This window comes from Pholis gunnellus (genome assembly GCF_910591455.1).
Source record: "Pholis gunnellus genome assembly, chromosome: 3".
Taxonomy (NCBI): domain Eukaryota; kingdom Metazoa; phylum Chordata; class Actinopteri; order Perciformes; family Pholidae; genus Pholis; species Pholis gunnellus.
This window is the reverse complement of record NC_136529.1, coordinates 8,714,956-8,736,537: the sequence shown is the minus strand read 5'-3', so window position 1 is coordinate 8,736,537 and position 21,582 is coordinate 8,714,956. Positions and strand designations below refer to the sequence as shown.

General features: G+C 39.3%; 1 protein-coding gene across 1 annotated transcript; it reads left to right on the top strand.

Annotated features, from left to right (window-relative positions):
- The first annotated feature begins 1,207 nt into the window (after positions 1 to 1,207).
- Positions 1,208 to 20,118, top strand: vapb (VAMP (vesicle-associated membrane protein)-associated protein B and C). Its single transcript, XM_079156448.1, has 6 exons — positions 1,208 to 1,436; positions 7,830 to 7,982; positions 13,376 to 13,479; positions 14,388 to 14,468; positions 15,878 to 16,057; positions 17,587 to 20,118. The coding sequence occupies exons 1-6, from the start codon at positions 1,379 to 1,381 to the stop codon at positions 17,740 to 17,742; spliced, it is 732 nt and encodes a 243-aa protein (XP_079012574.1). The 5' UTR covers positions 1,208 to 1,378; the 3' UTR covers positions 17,743 to 20,118.
- The last annotated feature ends 1,464 nt before the right edge of the window (positions 20,119 to 21,582 follow it).

Genomic DNA, 21,582 nt, shown 5'->3' with positions numbered 1-21,582 from the left:
GGTTTATTGTTACAATGGAGAGCTGAAGAAAAAACTAAAGTGTGCGGAGAGGGAACAACAAATGAGTTAGTTTAAGATGTTCTGCCTAAATAGCGAAAGAGATTGCACCAAAAGCCTCTGCATAATCCCCAGGTGTTACAGGGATGTTATATTTTAACTCCAGTAGTGCCAATGATGGAGTGTAACTGTGACATTTACTCAAGTATTGTATTTAAGTACAAGTTTCAGGAACTTGCACTTTATTTCAGTATTTCTGCTACTTTATATGTTAGAAGCCAATATTGTATGTTTTACTCCATTACATTTATTCTAAAGCTTAATTACTTTGCAGATTCCCAATATTAATACAACATATATATGTCAACTAATAAATTATTACTATGTGATATTATGGATATAACTAGCCGTAGTATGACGTTATCCCCACCTTTAACTTTATTTTGATACCAAAATGTTTGTACTTTTACTTAAGCAAGATTCTTAATGTAGGACTTTTACTTGTAACATATAATATTTTGACACTGTGGAATTGCTACTTTAAATTAAGTAAAATATCAAAGTACTTCTTCCACCACTGTAAAGTGCAATCCTTCTTAAACAAGTGTTCCACCAGTCAAATATTACTTTGGAGAGTCAAAAGTGTGCCAGTTTACGTCCTTCCTGGTTATTTCACATTAAATCAATGAAAACACATATGCAAAAATGTTACAAAAAGTTGCAAAAATGCCACAATAAGGCAAAAGGCTATTTTCCATCTGTAGTAGTCCCTGCAGTTTAACAATATATACAGTATATACACACACACACACACACACACACACACACACACACACACACACACACACACACAAGACATATAGCTAGCAGCAACAAAACAATACTTTAGTGCTGACATATGTATCAATCATCCATTGTTTTAGTTGGTTACTGAACGATCTAAGTGTTTAGTTGTCTGATGTGAATGGAATTATATTTCACTCTCTTTCACCTAAATTTAGATGCTTGACTTTTTGGGCTGAAATAAAAAAATAAATGTTGTATCCATGTCCTTAGACTCCTGTGCACACTGGTTGAAGTGGTGGCCCCACCATCCCCGGGTGCACTCTGGCATCACCCATCATCACCCTCCTGTCACCCTCCCCGCTGGGTGGCTATGCAGAGGCAGTGACGTCACCGGGCTGTCTCGCGCTCCCTTCCTGCTGCATCACAACAGCCGTTAGTAGCTCGAGTAGTACTGGTGACCGGTTGGCAGGATATCCACAGCCAATTCATTGATAAAACCATCCTGTTGACGTTGCAGCACTCAACAACATCCTAACACGGGGGTAACGGACAGGAACTGGTTGCAGTGCGATAACCCCGCTCCAGCTGTTGGGACATGGCCAGGCCGGAACAGGTTCTGCTCTTGGAGCCTCAGCACGAACTGAAATTCAGAGGTAAGAGGGGAGGGCCCGGCTGGGACGGGAGGGGGGAGCTGCCTCTGGGACTAGGGACTAGGGGCTAGGGAGGGGGGCAATGTTACGGTGACAAACCCGGGGGAATCTACCCTTCACATTTTGACAATATTACCCTCGTATGAAAAGAGTAAGAATTAAAGGACGGCAGGTCAACTGACAGCTAGTTAGCTTGTTAGCTCGCTGGATTAGCTTCCGACGGCTAACCAAGCTAGCCGGGCCCTGTCACACATTTCTGCTGCAGCAACTGCCATTAACGTGGTTTACAAGTGCAACACACAAACCACATGTCCACTGAGACATAACAATCATAATAAATATGTGACAACATCATTTGCCTGTTAAATGTATAACCTTTCATTGCTCATAAGCTACAACATCCTTAGCAGGTGTAGCTAGCTAACGTATGCTCGCTCTCTGATTGGCTGTCTCGCTCTGTTGGCTAGCCAGCTGTCATTTAATAACCTGACAGCTCACAGGACAACCTCTGCTACTTGATACGTGTTAATTACGGGTCATCAACATGCCCACCATTCTTATCGTCTGGGCTTTATAGTCGCTAATTGACATTTAAGTGAAGCTCGCCATTTGGCTGAAATATGTCACGTCGCTTTAGGCCCAAATAATGTTACATGAACACATAGTTGGTACTACTGTATCTGTTTTGCAACAACACATATTCTGTCACAGTTTTAAATATTACACATTGTGCCGTTTTTATAGTTTAAATGACAGTTAGCACTGTCAAACTTTTCCTCTTATTAGCAGTGTTGTCGGAATCAAAACAACTTTTAAAACGAGTACAAATTGTACAGAACTAAGCTGCTGGGATTTTAACCAGATCCAAGAGGTACAATCACATCACACCTGTTTTAGCCTCTTTACGTTGGCTCTCTGTTTATTTTAGGGTTGATTTTAGCATCTTACTGATTACCCTTAAGGCTCTTCATGACTTGGCTCCAGATTATATTTTAGACCTTTTAAGCCCTTATGAACCTTTACGTGATTTAAGTGCTCAGTGCTCTCTTTTGTGTGTCTTCTAAAAATTGCTCTCCATATATTGTATCATTCATTTGGGTATTTTATTTAATTGTGCTCTCCGTAAAGGACTTCTTACTTTTTTTTATAAGTGCTTTGTAAATAAAGTTTATTCTGTTATTATTAGTTACGTTTAGAGATATCAGCTGTTGGTCTCCCAAATACAATGTGGACAGTGGTGTTTGTTGTAAGCATCCCAAAGATTACACTTAAAAGAACCAACAACACTATAAAGAATATGCTACTATTTGCCCCCAAAGTGTGTAGTGATGAACTTCGGTAACTCACATCCAAAGTAATTTGGTAGATCATACTATGGCTAAGATGACAAGTTGGTTTTACTGTGTTTTAATTAGAACTGTAGCTTAATGCTAATGTGCAGCTAAGGTGGAACTAACTTGTGTTTTTTACTTTGATTACAGTGTAATAGCACATTATAAATGTATTTAACACCTTATATTATATACAGTAATGAAGTGTCTGAGTTGTATTAGGCTCACAGCGAGCCTGTAAATTGCATTAGCAATAATATACAACGAGGTGCCCATATACATGAAATAATGGACAAAACAGAGGCGAGTAATGCCATTATACAGTTTCCTCCACCAAGTTTGTTATTTTCTCTTCTCTTCAACCACTGTAAGACACCTCAAAGTCTAATGTACGAAGGGCAATAATAAGAAAAGCTGTGTTCAAATAGTTATACATCTTAAAGCTTGATGGTAGTTGATTTAACCTGCGGATAAATCTGTTTAATTAGTGAGAGTTTAGGAATAACAAACACTGATGTTATTCTACATTTTTCTTATTGTCTACAAATGCCATGAAAGGACCCAAAAAGAACGCGTTAGTCCGTCTCGCAATACTTTTTTTACTTCCCTGCCCTGTCTGTGGCTCGCCACCCCAAACACATTATATCACACTGAAAAAATACAGATTACAAATATTGAGCATGTTTGGAGCATTTTCAACTGCTGATTAACATGCATTCGGTGTGCTTGTGAGTATATTTACAGCACCAGGACAATATGGGATTGCCTCAAAATAGTCAAATTCATTGTAATAAAGGAACATGCCAAGCAGTGTAAGACTAATTCATGTATTTTAAACAATTTTAAGGATGATTAGGCTATATTGGGCACAGGCAATATTTGTTTATAGGATCTATTTATTGTTGGTTTAGGTCTTTTCATTGGATTTGTTGACGATAAGAAAAAACAGAATATCAAGGCTTTATCCTTTTACGTGGTAACTTAGCATGAATCAGAAGCACTGTTTCTGTAGTGTAATATACTTTGCACACTGATTCATAACTATGGTGAAACGATTGACTCTAAGTATGTTTGAGGTTTTCCATCATATGATTTTAGTGGACACATTCCAGCCAATCAGAAATGAGCAACACACACATATATATCAAGTGTCCAATCAAACCTGTTGATGCACTAGTGTTAACCAGACAGAAGGAACTATGTGCCTTCTCAGCATAATAGACAATACCACAAATCACATGTCAATAAGTTCTATGTAGGGAGGCATTGTGAAAAAGAGAGGTCTGTTGGTAGCAGCGTGTTAGGCGTAGGCTCAGACCATTTGTGGGCCAAATGCTACTTAAGTGTTACTTGGGACTGGACTTTGTCATTTCTATTACATTTTATCTTTGTCAGGGGTACTATTAACAAATCTTAACAAAAAACTGTATCTGCTATTCATAAAATCTAACCTTGAAAGACGACAGATTCACATTCACATATTAGCTCTTCATAGTAGTTTTTAACTGCCGTTTGTGGGTTTTTTGTCAGTTGGACGCTATCCTGAGAAACTTTCAGGAAGTTGTATATCAGGTGTACAGTAGTCGGTGGCATGAGTCCCTTTCATTAAAAGCCTTTAGAAGTCAAGCCAAGCTTGTGAGGGTCTGAGTTTCCTCTCTGTCTTGACTCAAAGGGGAAGGGAAGTGTCGGTTGCTCTGGATGTTTGCTGAGCTGAAACTTTATCTTGAATCTGGTGTATGTGCTAATTCCGTAATAGCTCCATGTTTTCATGCAGTTAGTGTGCCTCTCTCAACCGCAAAAGGTTTTGCTCACAATAATAGCTGCTGTAGTGGCCTAATTTCTTATTATGTTAGAAAACTATACTTTATTAGAAAATCGGACCTGGTTGAGTTTTGGAGTTAATAGTAATATCAGCATAAAATTACTAGAGATCCAAATTTGGATAACCGGAAGTTGGTAAACAAATAAATTCTCTGTCAACACTAATAAGAAGTCATGAGTTATTTTCACAAACAAATCACTATCAATGTCTCAAAACCCAAACCAACCAACATGGTAGATTTCTACTGATATACTTGTAGCCCATATAGCCTCACTAACTAACTAATATGTACGATATGAACAGATTTTTAATATGCAGAAGCAAAGTGACAAAAAACATTGGCCACAGAAATATTTGTCATCTTTCATAAACATAAACTAATTCATGAATGGTATTTCTTTTATATGCTTTTTCAAGATACTGTGAAGTTCCAAAATGAAAACGTAGTTTCCGTAAGTCCGTCTGATGTAACCCGTTTGGTATTTGGCACCGTATCCGCTAAGTTTGGGAAGTCCTACATTTATTTGTCATGGCCCTTCACTTGACTATGAATTAGCTTTGCTCTCACTGGAGGTACTGGAAAAACACGGGAGTGACTAACGGCTGCCGGTCAGCTATCTGGATACGTTTTACTGTGCAGTTTCTGCAGTGACCTGTCAATAACGAAGCTTTTGGGAAGCAATAACAGGAATAAATGAAGGACATGTAACACTGAGGTTTTGTGAGGGAGTACTTGGGTAATACATAGAATGAGATTTGTTGGAATCTGCACGCCCTCCAATATGTGCTGATAATATCAAAGAAGACTCATTAGTCTCTTGGCTTTCTCCAGGGTCAATGCATTAACCAGATTAGGTTTTAGTACTTTTTTTCTTTTTACGTATAAAATTATATCCAACAGATTTGACTTTTTTGTTAATGTCGTTACCACTAAAGTGAAAAGAAAAGCTCACACCACAGTGGAGATCGCTTGCTCTTGTGGCGGGTATTGAGTGAGTGCAATAACTACCTCTGAATTTATCTGGTGCCTCTGAACCTCTGCCCTCATTTTATACATCTATATTCTTTCTATACAACAGTTCAAATAGGTCTGGTGTTGTGCTCATTGATGGCTGTTTAAACAGCCGAACCAATCAAATCTTTATTTAGAATGGGGACACTATCTTTCTGTGCCAACGACAGAGAAAGGAAAGAAATGCCCCAAAAACAAAGTTACTGATGATTATTTTGAGCAAAATAAGAGTCACTCCCAAACAGAAAAAAGGCACATTAACACTGAGTGTTAATGTGACTGACATCAGACTGAATGATTATTAGTTTAAACTGAATCCACCTGTTTTGAAAATAAGCACCAATTACAAACATTATGGAACTGACAGTAACTCACAAAACAAGTATGTGTTTCCTAATTGTCTTATCCTAGTTTATATGTTTATATGTATTATAGTTATGAACATCAGGGCCAAATTAGGGGGGGGGGGGGTATTCTGCTTGTTATTCCCATGTCTCCTCTACCTTTCCTCTCCTTCATGTCCTAATTTCTCTCCATTCCTTCAACCTCAGACCTAACTCAAACCTTTCCACCTTGACCACCATATCATTTCATAACCCATTGAAATTGTTAGACACTAACTGGGTGTGGCTGCCTTCACTGACGGTTTTTTAAAGAGGTTAAGACCACACGAAAACGTGTCAAACATAGACAGTATCATTTTTTGGGAAAGATTTAAAAAAAAAAAAATGAAATGATCTAATTTACTTGATAGTTATGATAAAAGTAGTTGGAAAAATGTCAAAGGAAGAACAGAAACAATGTATTGTAATGATCTTTAGTTTAGTGCCCACTGAAAAACACTCTGACACTCTCGTGCTGCAGTCTGGAGGTAAACTCACTTCACCTTCGCTCACCTTTTAGATTTGGCACACATTTGCATTTTGCTGTGTCTTTCTTTGTGAGGGTTTTCTGCATTATTGACAAACCTGTGAGGCTTAATGCATCCGGCCTTGTGAGAGCCTCAGAGATATGTGGCCTGCATCAGCAATGATAGCTGTAGTTAGTTGAAGCCAAACTGCATCAGCTATTCTGACCATGGTAGTGCTAGTGCAGCAGCAGAGGCCTGTGAGTTATAGATCTGTACGCACAGTTTACTCTTTAAAGATTTGGGTGAATTGACACTAGAACTGTTTTTTGTTAATCAGAAGGACAGAATAGACGTGTGGTCAACATCAATCTAGAGTGAAATGTGAAACGAAAAAGAAAAAGCAGATGGCTTGACATATTTACAATGATCCAGTTCACACCAGGTTGTGTTACTGAGTTGCAATGTTTTGGGTTTTAATGTGAGAAACGGACTAGAATTATTTATCTTAAGGGCAACTTCAAACGTAAAGAAGACCTGCATTAGTTGGATTGGCGGTAAAACCCTGTTTATCTAAAATGTCAGGTCAGATAAAGAAAGTGTGCAGCAGAAGGTCAAATTGTGGGCAGTAAATAGAATTTATTATAATTAAAATCACATCTGTTTAGGTTTTCAATTAAATGTTTTAACATGCATGTCACTCGTCTGTTTTCTTTTGATAAAGCTTAGATCAGTCCGTTTCTGCTGTGTAGAAGGGTATTTTTAATAGAATGTGTGCTTAATATTCGGCAGACTTTTCTGAAATCTGGTTCTCTATTGTGACAAAGGTCTTCAATAGTAATTGTACAACACAATATATTACAAGTTCCACACTTTTCCGAATCAAATGAAGCCCCCGCTCTACTTTCTTCCTTGAAATGTCAGCGTAAAGACATATGTAAAATGTAAATATATAGATATCTCTATATATAGATATATCTGTCTGCCCACGCTTGGTTGTTTATTTGTCAGGTTAAAAAAAAAAAAAAAAAAATATATTCAAACTGGTGCTTTTCCTGCAGCAATGGATTTGCATTTTCATGTTTTTTGGTCAGTTGACTACGAGACAGCTTACACACATTTGCTTGTTTGAGTTTGTGTGGCAGTTTTATTCATTGCATGCGTCATTTTCTCCAACCATTTGGCATTCAAACAATTTAAGTGACGTCAAGTCAACAGCCTTTCATGACTTTTTTTGCTCTTTTTAAAGTTAAGACTGAGATCATTTAAGATTTCAGTCTCTGGAGGAAATTGTATAATTTTAACGAGGAGAACTCAAAGATGTTTTCCTGAACAACCCAAAACCAGAGTTTTTAAGTGTTTACCATATCTTCTCTGTTCACAGGTCCATTCTCAGACGTGGTCACCACAAATCTCAAGCTCTCCAACCCAACAGACAGGAATGTGTGTTTCAAGGTGAAGACGACGGCGCCGCGCCGGTACTGCGTGCGGCCCAACAGCGGAATCATCGATGGGGGAACCTCGATCAACGTCTCAGGTATTGATTGAGACAGTGAGCCGTTAAAGTTATTATTATTATTAATAACTTACAGGCTACTTTAACATGTAGCTGCTGCTGTGGCTGAAACAATTAGTTAATTACAAAAAAAATGATTTAATAGTTTTGATCCTTAATTGATCCTTAATTGAATCCTTAAATTAAGTCTTTTGTCAAGTTGAATACTAAACATTTGCTGCTTTCACCTTCTCAAATATGAGGATTGTGCTGTTTTTTCTGTATAGACATTGTTTTTTTGTTTCTTGGTTAGTTAAAGTAAACAACTTGAATGTAGTACTTCTGGTAAGGAATGTGTTGAGATTTTATAGATGAAGATAAACCGTTATTTATCCCGGAGGGAACTTCAGGTGTGATTGCAGCAACATCAATGAGAATGAACCACAGTAGAGGTAAGAGTTCGGAAACAAACCAAGATAATAAGAATGAAAATAAATTGAAATAAAGATAAAGTCAAACACTGAGCAGCTGGCCCTTGATTCTTAACATATGTACAGTCTGTTAATAAATATAAATATGTGCAGTCTATCAATCCCTGTCTACGAATAGATATAAATGTACATATATGACTGAATGAATATATGAGTCCATGTGTAAGTGCGACATAGTCCATGCAGGATTAGGCGAGGTCCAAAGTAAGCAGTGGCTCCAGCCATCATATGTAAGACCATCTAAATATCACAATCTATGTTTCTATTGGTATCGTGACTTAATAACCAGGCATCTGTGCAAAGTAAGCTAATCTATTATCTCTCTATTTGCTCTTTTTACATAACACCACTCCTCTCTTGTTACCCAGTATTCCCCCGTCCTCTTGCCCCAGCCCTGCCTGGTCGGCCTCATTCCCTGTCGTGCACGCTGAGGGAGACGGGTACCGGCTAGTGTTTCCACACAGTGCCACCTCTGCCATTTACAGCCACCGACTCATTTTACAACTTGCCCTATCTGGTGTCAACAACTGCAAACCATGTTACCGGGGCCTACAGTCAGCAGCGGGCGACACATCAGCACAATCCTCTCTGTTAGTTGTCTACAGTTCTCACCCATTTTAGGTTGAGAAAGGTCAGAGGTTTGAGTCCCAAAAGGAGATTGCTTTTCTGAGAATGTAGTCACTAAACGCTTGGTCTGTAACCTCCTTCTGTCCAGTCCGTCTTCAGGGGAAACTCAAAAGGTGGCGTACTTAACAGGATAATGAGACGGTGTGGTTTCTCATCTTGCAGACACAGTGTTTGCTTTTTACACTGAACACACATTAAGTTACTTTGATGTGAAACCCAGGTTTAGTAGAAGCCCGGCAACCCTTTCTCTGCTGTAAGCTTTGTTGCACCTTATAAGACGAAAACAGAACGGTTTCCATTACATTTCAGTTCAACATGCAAAACGGCACATGTATGCCATCTAGAATGGAGAGCTCTGTAAATAAAATGCCACATGTACGAATATCATGTTTAAAAATGTAAACATTAAGCACGTATTACATAAGGCCTTTTGTGGCAGAATCCAAATAGTAAAGATCGGGCTGTACAGAAGGGTTCAAAGCTTCATTCATAACATTCAAATTCTAAATTATTTGTATGCCGCGCAGCTATTCTTTTTTTTGCAATTCTGTTTATTTTGTTTGAACCCAGTATTTCTACACAGTAGCAGATACAGATTAAGCTACACTAGTTGTATTCATATTATACTATTTGTAGAATTAGATACCGGTGGTGTCTGCATAGGATTGTTTCAGACTCATGTGATCCAAACATATTCGATAACTCTAGATTGACTTTTGTAGTCCAAAAGTAAAAGATTCTGTAACAAATAACTAAAAATCTAGAGTTTTTCCATTTGTAGGGTGATGACATCATAAAATATGATGACAGACATTCAAAGCTTTATTAAAAAACCTCAATAGAAGCTTTGAATGTAAAAAAAAAAAAAAGACATTGGGTCCGGCCTAAGTAAAGATACTATTCTGTCTAAAAGATGAAAATTCAGATTTAGAGATGTAATGTCATACCTGCCACCTTGTGTGCAGCCTAGACTCTATTTAACTGGAGTGCAGTCATATTTGACTATGCAACTCTGTTATGCAGAAGGAAATGCTTTCAAATATTGTTATATTTTATTTTATTTCCGTCTAAGAAGATTGCTTTGGATGCGTAACTTTCTGGCCTGTAATATTGAACAAAAGCTACATTCCAGTTGACTTGCACCGAGGCGAAAGGGAACAGTCTGCCACAGGATACCTACAAAGCTCGAGATGTGTCATTCGCTGGCTCAGCTGAGGATACACACAGGGCTTTTTGAAGCTCAACCCAGCTGTAACTGTATATGTTCAACGTAGCCATGACCACAGGAATGTTGCTGAGGTCGATCGGTGTTATGTAGCAGCATCCAGTGGAAAAATATGTGGCGTGAATGTTTCAAAAATCCTTGTGTCCACAAATATTGAGCTTCTTCTGGGAATATGTCAGAAGTTTGTCTGACATGCTCGAACTTGTTATCATTTCAAGGGAGGTAGGGAAAAAAAGAACAACTCACCGCAATAAAAAATATAATTTTTTTTTTTCCAGTTATCTGAATTAGCATGATTTGAATGCCCTTACGCTCATTTCTAGTGTGTCTTTTGTAATGACAGGGCAAGAAAGGCATTCTCCTGTCTTCATTGACATCCATTTCTGCTAATGCGCTACAAACAAGGTCTGTTCCAATATTTGTTATTGGCTAACTCGAGTTCTATAACTTAACCTCCAAGTGGTCGCTAATGTCTGCAGAAGAGCCGTGGATGGAATGCTATTGACTCCTGAGTTATTTCCCACCCTGGGAACGGTTCCCTTCTCTCTCTTCCTCATTCCCACGCTATGTTGTCTCGGTGGGTTTGCTGATCTTTGACCAGGTTTTTGGTGTTGAGTAATATTGAACAAAGTACGAGACAAAGAGCTCCCTTTTTTTTACCAGTAAGGCTTGTCTGAAAAGGTGTGGAAAGGTTGCTGTTCTAGATGCGAGGTGTAACAATGAGGTGCATGGGATCATGTGTCGTATCTCGTTTTGAGTCACATTGTGTCGTAACGTGAGCTTGTATTTAGTTTTGATGAGTTCATTGTTTTGGTCATTAAACTTTTGTTTGGCAAGATTGTATGAAATGTTTTATACGAGCACTTTGAGCCAACTGTTCGAATACGTCGCTGCTTGTTTTTGAGTTTTTAAGGACGTGTTTACAGCCCTTTGGTTGCTTGTTATATTGTCAAATACAGTTTTTGTTTTCGACTATTGTGCTGAAGATTCACATTGAATAAGGGAAATGCTGTCTAGTCTCGAGTGTTGTACTTATGTTGAAACTTGAGTGACCTAAAACTTTGAAAATGGAAATGTAAGGCACATTCTCATGTTAATATTCCTGTATCGAGGACATATCCCATCATTATGCCATGCTTCTGCAATGAATGTTGTCAAATCCAAAGCTATAGAGAAGAGCTGAAACAAGTGGTTTATTAATCATTTAGTCGCAGAAAATGCTAAAGCGTGTGGTTCTAGCTTCCTAAATGTGATGCTTTATTGCTTTTTTCTGTTTGTTTGTTTTTAGATCATTGCAAATGGAATGTCATTGTTTTTTTTAATGTTGGTCGGACAAGACTAGACATTAATTGTAATCATTTTCTGACAAATTTCATCAACGAAGCAATTCATTGATTTATCAAGAAAACAGCTGATTTCTATTTGAATTATTTGACAGGATTAAAAAAAGATTATTTTTGTCCCGACAATAACCCTGTATTAATTCTACTCCATAGACCTCTGTAAGTAGTTAGTGGTTACTCTGTAGTGAACATCTTGTCTCATGGGACACAATTAATTTGTGACAGGAAAGCAAAGTTTTCTTACCTCCCTCCCTCACCCCTCTAATGGTTCCATTCATCATCAACAAGCAGGCAGGCGATTACATCCTGCTTGACCGTGTTGAACACAATTAGCCTCTGTGAGTCTCATACATTACGGCCCAGTGTAAAGCAGGAATACTAAATCATGCCATTAGCAGAAGTCGCTTTTTGTAAACGTGTGTTCACAGTCTGTCGATCAAAGATGATTTAAATAACTTTCTCCTTTCCTGTGGCGTTGCTTTTTTCCATCTCAGGCTTTTTGGCTCGGGACCCTTTTCATGTTTTTCTCTGTTGCTCAAAGAACTTACATGCCTTCCTGCCTCCATTCTCTAGTATTGTCCCCTTGGACTCGAGGTAGATGGGCGTACAAATTGGGTCTGACTGAAACAGGACGTTCTCAATCTGTTCATGCCGTCTGTTTCTGGTTTGCGATATTGAACTGCCCTGATTGCTGTAATGGTGCACTGCATCTCTGAGGTCTCCCACTCGAGGGAGAATTGGCATGCGCCATATATGAAAACCATCCTGATAGCTACACCGGCTTTGAAATTAGGAGGTCATTTGGCCAGCGCAAGCCGAAGAATCACGCAGGCATTGTAGACACAGTTGGTACTGATGTCAAAATATGCCTTTCAATTACACCCTCATTTAAAAGGTGAAAGGAGTAAATACCATCAATAGCCATTTCTTCCCCCTCTGCACTTCCACCCTTAACTTGAAGACGGACATGAGAAAGTGATCATAGTAAATCATCATTACAGCTTTATAATACCGTCTCAGTCGTTGGAATGACATCAAATAGCACGGCACTGACTGGGAGGACTGATGTGGTGACGGGTTAAAGTCCTGTTCCAACACCTGCTTTGTGTTAGAGCGATATGTAAAGTTAAGAAAGAAAAAGACGGGGTTGGAAGCTGTTAGAAAAATCACCCCCACGGGGCATTTGTAGATCTGTCAGTGTTTTGCCGTCATGGTAACACAAACTCAGAAATATATCATCTCCACCAAAGCCCAGAGCCATGAAGACTTTACTGTTTGGTTTTTGATACTCACTCCTAATTCATCTTTAATCCGAGGAGTGGACACAGAGTTGAGGAAGGGAGAGAGATGGAAAAGCTTAATTGCTGGAGTTTTTAGGGCAGTGAATTTGACCCACAAATCATATTATTTTCCTGCCTGTCTGCCACAGTTTGAATAATACTAACAAGACACTTTGTTTGACCCGTTCTCCTGAGTCTCCTGAGGATGGGAAGTGAGGAATCAGAACTAAAACTGAGGGACTGTAATGATCATGTGGGGGACTTCCTGTTCGCACTGTCACGCTGCAACTGCTGTTACTTATCAGCCCCAATTCCCTCCCCATGTTTCCCGTTTATCTTAATTATCAGTTGTTATCTGAAGGGAAAGAAATAATCTGAAAACATGTTGCTCTGTAAAGTCTGTTACGATCAGTCGTGACTTCATAACAGCAGTACCACACGTGACCTCGACCGTCATTTTGTGTTTCAGTTATGTTGCAGCCTTTCGACTACGACCCCAATGAGAAGAGCAAACACAAGTTCATGGTCCAGTCTGTGGTAGCACCTCCTGACATGACCGACATGGAGGGAGTGGTGAGTGTATCATCTTCCTAAAAATCTGTTTTCTCCATCAATATGTTTTAGCAGTGTTTGCCCGTGCTTTAAAACAAACATGCTTTGCACACACATGTAACACGGTCACTCATACAGTGGATGTGCACATCCCAGCAGCTAACACCCAATGAGCCATCTTATATCTGTGCCATTCGACATATTCTGAAAGATTCAAACTATGTAAAGGCTTTACTCACTTTTGATGATATATTGAAATCAGGTATAATTAAACATATAATATGTTACGTAGTCATATCTTATGCATATTCATTTTATGTTCTCTGTAATATTGTAACATTTTAATATTCTACAGGCGGAGGCTTCAAATACGCCCAGTTGGCTTTTTGCCTCTTCCTGCACTGTGATATCATTTATCTCTGTTTTGTTTGTTTATTTTAGTTAGAATTTTGCAAAAATAAATAAACTAAGCTATACATGTAACCATTCTGGAAATAATTCGATGAGCGATTGTAGAGATGAAGTAGTGATTCTAGTTCAGTCTGTTGACTTTCTAAACATCACATCTAAGAAGTGTTTGTCAAACTCAATTTACAATACTAATACTAATGTTCTTCTGAAATTATGAAAATACATGGTGGACATGAGGAGGTCAGTTAGGAATGAATTCATCTCAGAGAGTGATAAAGGCATGTTATTTTTTTGTATTTACTGGAGCCAAACCTAACATCCTGACATTGTGTTGGAATATGTTACTATGTCGGCCTTTACACAGCCAGACATGAATAAAGGAGACAGCTGAAGGGCTGTCTGAGCTTTCTGTCCTCCTCTGAAGAGTCAGCAGCCTGTAGCAAATGGGTCCTTTTGCCTTGATAAATAATAAATCATTTGTTGATCCTTTCTTCTTTATTTTTGGTCCACTATTGCAGTGGAAGGAGGCTAAGCCAGACGAGCTGATGGACTCCAAGCTAAGGTGTGTTTTTGACATGCCGGTGGAGAACGAGAAAACGGTAAGCACATGCGGTTTACTGCACTTTCTCCTTGATACTACAGATCTATCAAAGACACTACATGAAATTATGTGTCACATGGTTTACAGCGATTATTTCTGAAAAAAACATGCCATTATTGGTATGTCAGTAATAATGTATCATGCTGCTGGTTTTTACAAAACACAACACATGGAGGCCTTTTTATTGCCTCCTTTTTTTTTGTCCCAAGGAAGGTCTGCATTATTTATGTGGCGATGATGTTCATCGTTGTTTTCCAGCTCCCGACCTCTCTGCTGCTGTGCTGTATCGCCCCTCTCTATCTCTAACCTGTCCCATCTCAGTCTCCTCATTTTTTAATACTCTTACGCCCAGGCCACACACTGCCTGCGTGAACAGAGTGTGTGAGTCTCGGAACCCGTTACTTTTTATTTTGGCACCCGTGTTAACAGATTTAAGCAGCCACACAGTCTGTGGGCCTATTTGTTTCCATGTGTTGTGTGCGGTTCACAGCAAAAATAAGACAGTGAAGTCTTTTGACAGTATATTGACATCACACCAGCAACATTACTACAGTTTCGATGTCTATATCTGTAGAACACGTCACAGACACGGACAAAAGTTAATATTCATTTTCAACTGAACATTTCCTGTTTCTCTTTTAAAGATAAAAGCCCTCTTGTGTCTTTCTGTAGACAGAATCCATTCAGTTGTTAACACAAGGCTTTTATTCTGAAATATTTTCCGGATAGCGGTGGGGGAAATGCCGGCGTTAAGATTATCGTTACTTACAAATGTGCACACCCTTTTTTACCTTTTTCTGTCAAAAATAAATATCAATAACAATATATACAATGAAAGGAAACATTTTAGACATTATGAAAGCCAAACTATGTAGAAAGAGGCTGGCAGCAGCGCAGCAACGCTGTCTATGTGGACACCACACACACTCTCAGGCACCATCAGCTCATCAGAGGGTCATTTTGTTTCAGTTTATTATTGTAGTGATTCCTCTCAGACCCCACACAGCTGTAGAGACTTTATCTCGTCATGATATGAACCAAGTCTACTGACTTCATGAACACGAGGAGGGAAAAGGACCCGCGGTGGTTGTTTTCAATTAATTTTGAGCTGTGCGATACATACACATGGCTCCCAGTCAGCACCACAGAGTCCGTTAGACGGAGATACTGCTGATAGGAACCAGCTTGATCCTCTTCTGAAAGGCACCCCTGTGTGAACTCTCCCACAAACATGGAGATAGGCAGCTTGAGAGGAGGCTTTGTTCATAGATGAAGTCTCAGGATACAAACATAAGCATTGCAGCGTGTGTCAGCCAAGTCATCGGTCAGAATCGCCATGGAAACACTGTAGCGGCAAACACGCACGTTATTGCGTAATAACTTGTCGCCTTGTTAACCTACTTGCAGCATGACACGGAGTCCATCAAGATGATGTCGTCCAGCTTGCTGAAGTCAGAGTCCTCCACGCTGCCTCTGAAGTCAATGAGCTCCACCCTGGATGACGGGGAGGTGAAGAAGATCATGGAGGAGTGCAAGAGGCTGCAGATGGAGGCTCAGAGGCTACGGGAAGAAAACAAACAGATCCGGGTGAGTGAGATGACGTGAGGACCAATGGCAGGGAAGACACAGCTATCACTGTAGTCACACTCTCACGGCTACACGGTTATTGGTTTCAGAGGTAGTGAAATACTGCTTTCCCTAAAGTGTAATAAGCGTAATATTATACTTCATGAAATCATCATCTCTTTATTTTTAGCCCTGGGTGTGGCTTCAGATGTTGCTGTTTAGATTTACTTTAGGTAGTGTATTGAAATGAGTAACACTGAAAACAACCATTGAATATGTATTTCTTGGGCATATTTGCATACAGTGGAAATTACTGGATATAAGTTACAGTTATGAATCAACATATCAAACTGTGAGCCACTCAGTGTGAACAAGAACTGCAAATAACAATGATCTTCATTATCATTCCGTCTGCTGATTATTTTCTTGATTAATCAACTTATTGTTTGGTCTATGAAATACGAGAAACTCGTGAAAATGACTTACTGTAGTGTTGCAAAGAAGACATATTTAAATGTTCCCATTTCAGAGGTTAAAACCAGTTAATTTCCAATTAATTATCAAGATTATAGCTGATGATTAACTTCCTGTCTAAACTAATCAATCAGTCGACTATTGTTTCACCTCAAATTAATCTGTACATTCAGCCTTGTATAATAGTATAGTGTAATAATAACACGGAATAATTCTTTCAGGCTTGAATTAAATGCATAGAGCTGAATGAGAAATCACCCAAAATTAGCAGCTGACATCACTGAACATGCAGAGTCACATTTGGTTATTTTTTCTGTACTGATTGATGTTCACAATCAAGATAAGACAATGAAGTGGAAATGTGATTCACACAGAGTGCTGGTTCCACATGGCATTGCGGTGTCCCTCCACGCGTTGCTGTATTTCTCTGAATAGAGACAGCGATCCAAGATCGAGGTTTGCATAAAGTGCAAGCGCTCGGATCCATAATCGGTGGCAGACCTCAGCGTTCATCGCTCGGAAGGCAATTTAGCCAATCAATGAGTTCGCCATCAATCACAGCGATCAGTGAAGTGAGGTTAAATTGGGTTTTGTTAGGGTTAGGTTGGAAACGAGTCCCATGCACACACACCACAAACTGCTTGGAGAAAGTCAAACACCACCGCCACCTCCTCCACTTTAGGTTCTTGCCAGAAGCAGAACGACTGTTGGCTGCTCCTGCGGCTGAGATTAAACTAACAGAGAGCCCCCCCCCCCCCACTCACTGCTGGGAAATGAAGTGTGTTAAAAGCCTGGCGCCTTCTGCTCTCCTCTGAGGATTGGGTCAGATGAAGATTTAAGCAGATCCTATTTCTTTGAGCTTGTAAATAAACTGTCTCATCTCATTGACTGATTAACAACCTGATCGTCTCTTCTTCATGTCATCTTTTTCTCTTCGTCATTCCCTTTCTTTATTTCACTCACCCACCACCACCACCCTTCTTTTTTCCTTCCCAAACGCTTTCTTTCTTTCATCATTTGTCAATTATTTCTTTCAACCCGCTCAACACCTCTTTCTTCTTTCTCCCCCGCTTCAGGAGGACGATGGCCTGCGGATGAGGAAGAGCAACGTGATGTCATCTCAACACACCTCGATTGGCATGAAGAAAGAAGAGGGGTTGAGCGCCCGCACGATGGCCCTCATCGTGCTCTTCTTTGTGGTGGGCGTCATCGTGGGCAAGTTGGTCTTGTAGATGGCAGCGCAGTTCGGTGGAGCCGCGGCATGCTTTCAGGGGGAGGAAAACAAGCACGGGATCTGGGATTTTGGATCGGAAATGCCATATCTGCTGGGTAGGGGGGTGGGGTGGTACTAGTTTTGATTCAGTCTCATTTATGTAAAAAATACAGAAGAAAAACCGATTCATCATTACAGGTCTTGCCTCTACGTAATCATCACATAATCATTCTGGCCCTTTTTCCCAAAGTTTCATGTACACAGATTACTGGTTTGGGGGGAATAGGGGGGAGAGAGGCCAAAGCCTATCTATATGTATACGTACCCACACACACACACACACACACACACACACACACACACACACACACACACACACACACACACACACACACACACACACACACACACACACACACACACACACACACTATACAGTATAACCAGGTGTTCCTTCCAGCTAAACTCCCTTTAAGGAAGGAATTTACCAGAGTGATGATCCACACAGTCGGGGTTACACACACAGGGCTACCAAACTGACTCCTGCAATCAGAGGCTTTGTAAAACCGGATTGTCTTTGATTGTAGAACAACCTTGATCAGTGTATGAAACACTACACCATAGGTATTTTCTTTCCTTGTGTCGTTTTTATTTTCACTCTACCTTATTTCCGTCACCTGTCACTCAGCTGCTCACCGCATCCCCCAGTTGTCAGAGGGGAATGTTTGATTGCATGCGTTCACACACAGATTGTTTGAATCTAATTTAATTGCTTTTATAAATGGTAATAATATGTCATTTTGGCTGTAGGTTTGCACAACTACATTTTCAGTTTTCTTTCTCTTTTGTTGCATTTTTATGATTTTAAGTCATTTCTTTCTGTTCTAGGGTTGAAGCATTTAAGAATACAAGAAATGAGCTCCAGATTTGTAGGATTAGATCATTTCTGTAAATGTTATCCAGATGAAAGGCTTGCCTTGTGAAATATTTGGGCAAGTTATTCTCAGGCCAAGATGGAGGTATATGTATATATATATATATATATATATATATATATATATATATATATATACACACAGTACATTATTATATATATATATATATATATATATATAAATATAAGTAAATGCACACACACACACACACACACACACACAGAGAAAGCATGCATACATGTATTGAGAAAATGGACAGGAGATGCATGTAGAGGCGACCGGTTATGTTTCCTTCCCTCACAACATTAACAGCAACACTAAGGTCCTCTTACAGTGTCCTCACAAAGGGACCTTGGTCTTTTCCAGCTCTTTTTGTTTTCTCATATTTTCCTACTGAGCCATACATTTGTTGACGTTCTGTTTTGTTTGGGGCAAATGTATGCCTGAGATCAACTGAGTGTTTCAAGCTGCCTGCTCATGCTTGGTTTTTGTTCACTCTACTGCAGGCCCGTGTTCAGTTTTTGGTGTTTGTTCAGCATTTATCCGTTGCTTATTAATGTTAAATCCTCACTGCATTTGAAGTCGTGTTCATTTTGAATGCTCGAAGATTAAGCGTGTCACTCCTTTGATCTTTCTGCAGCATACATTTTCTTTCTCAAGCAAGGGGGGGGGGGGGAGCATACGGACTAGTTTATATCCTTGAGGGGACCACATGACATTGTACTGTTCCAGAGCCAATGGTTATTTTCTTTGGTCTAAAATAAACAAAAACATAATCTCAAATTGTTTCATCTCCAAATTTGCATGAGGGGTAAAATAGCAGTGGAGAGCATCATTCTGCTTTGCGATATTTGAAGGTAAAGAGAGAGAGAGAGAGAGAGTAGTTGTTCATGTTTTTATCCCACTATATCCACATAAGATGCAGGAGTGTGTTATCCATTGTTAAACTGAAAGAAAAGTTCAATTCCACCATTATTTCATGTTAAGTGGAGGGGAGGATGATGGATATGACTGGCGGGTGAGAGCTTAAAATATACATGAGCTTGTGTTTCTACTGTATCTCTGTAAAGTTGTTGGGTTGAGGATGACTTGCTGCTTAGAGGGAGGGCAGAGCTGAGCTACAGTCCCATCTTGGGTTATCAGACCTGGGCCATTTAGTACATGCAGAAAACTGTTATTGTTCAATGAATCCTGGTTGGAGTATCAGAGCATTTTTACATGAAAAAATATTGCAACGTATCAGAATATACTGATTATTAATTTACCACAGTCCTAATGTGGTACTCCAAGCAGGATCAAACGAACAGTAACAATTACATTGGAATACTAATTGATCCAGGCCCGGTTGTAAAACACACTACACTGACTATCACCGTGATCAATGTAAGCAGTCGGCAAACTGTTTTGTATGTATATAAATAAATAAATAAGTCTATCTGAGAAGAAGATTATTATTCCTAGTTCAAGTAGTCTCTCTGGTGTATAAAAACAACCCAACCTGGTTGGACTATGTAGCATCTTAATAAATTAAATGAATAAAGCCCCTACCAAACCGTGTGAAGTCATTTTATACAGGCACATATACATATATACACTGTATACATCACAAAATATGTTTTTATTTAACAAAAAAAAGGTGACCCTAAGAATTGTGGGAGAAAAAAAGAAATCCTCATATTGATAAGAATTGTGCTGCCCTGCTTATAGTTCAGGTTGATTTATGCACTTAAATGTGTGATCTGGAGGTGTGTTACTAATTTTACATAGTGGCCAAATTATGGAATTACAATTTCCAGGTCTGTCACAAGATGCCATGAGGACCAAATATATTTCCATTGGGAAAGACACATCTGTAACTTAGTAACTTGTACATAATTTATTTTAGGTAAATTAACTTCCCACTACGAACACATGATTAGCCCTTATTGAAATGATTAGGTCCTTAAAGTTGTGAAATGCACAAATAGCTGAATCCAATTAATTTTCTGCTACTGTTCATGTCAATGAGTCAAGAACGAGGTTAAAGAAAACATTTGTACGCATGCTCTGTGGGTCCCATAATGCTGAAGATCTGAGTAGTTTCATATGAATTTAATACTCAGAAGTGGAATGTTTTTTGCTTCATGCGCCACTTAGCAACTTCCATAGGAATGAATGATTCTGAATGGTTAGCGTGTGTAATGCTAGTAGCAGCTAATGTAGCCTGTAGCCGCTAACCTCAAGCAGACGTTAGGTTAGCTCACTTCTTTCCAACTGCACACGATACATTTTTTTCTTTGTCAAACTTCAACATCTACAGTCCCAACTGACACCGCTTTGAGTGACATTACTTAACCCAGACTTCACGCAGCTCGCTCTGAAGTTCAAACTCCATCACATATGAAGTACTCAGCGAAAAAGGTTATATAAACTTAAGCGCCCTCTTGACACTTTAGCACTCATCACTGAGATGAAAAAGTGATTTATTGAGCGAGGTTTTGGTGCGTGCAGCTAAAGGCTGGATCACATCTTGGCAGTGGGAGATGTCTGAGGATCTGAGCTACCCAAGCATGTTAAACAACCTGTTAAAGCCCTTTCCAACAAAGCCACTCTTGTGCCTCACATGTATTAGTGTTACATTCAAGTCACAGAGGTAAGCATCAGTTTTCTTTAACAGAATACGCAGCAATGTCCGAAAAATCAATGAGGTCTTCTTAACAACACGTGATCATCAAAGATTCTTCCAACCATCTGGCTTGTTCGTTGTTACCACTTTGCTTGATTTGGCAATAGTATGTTCAAATGTATAGCTGCAAGGAAATTCATTACCCTTTGGCTTTCTACTGCTGCAGCCTGTAGTGTCAACAAGTAAAATAAAGCCCTGGTGATTCATCGGGTGTTATTGTATCGGTAACAACCAGACAGTGTCCCTGTCTGCACTTCGT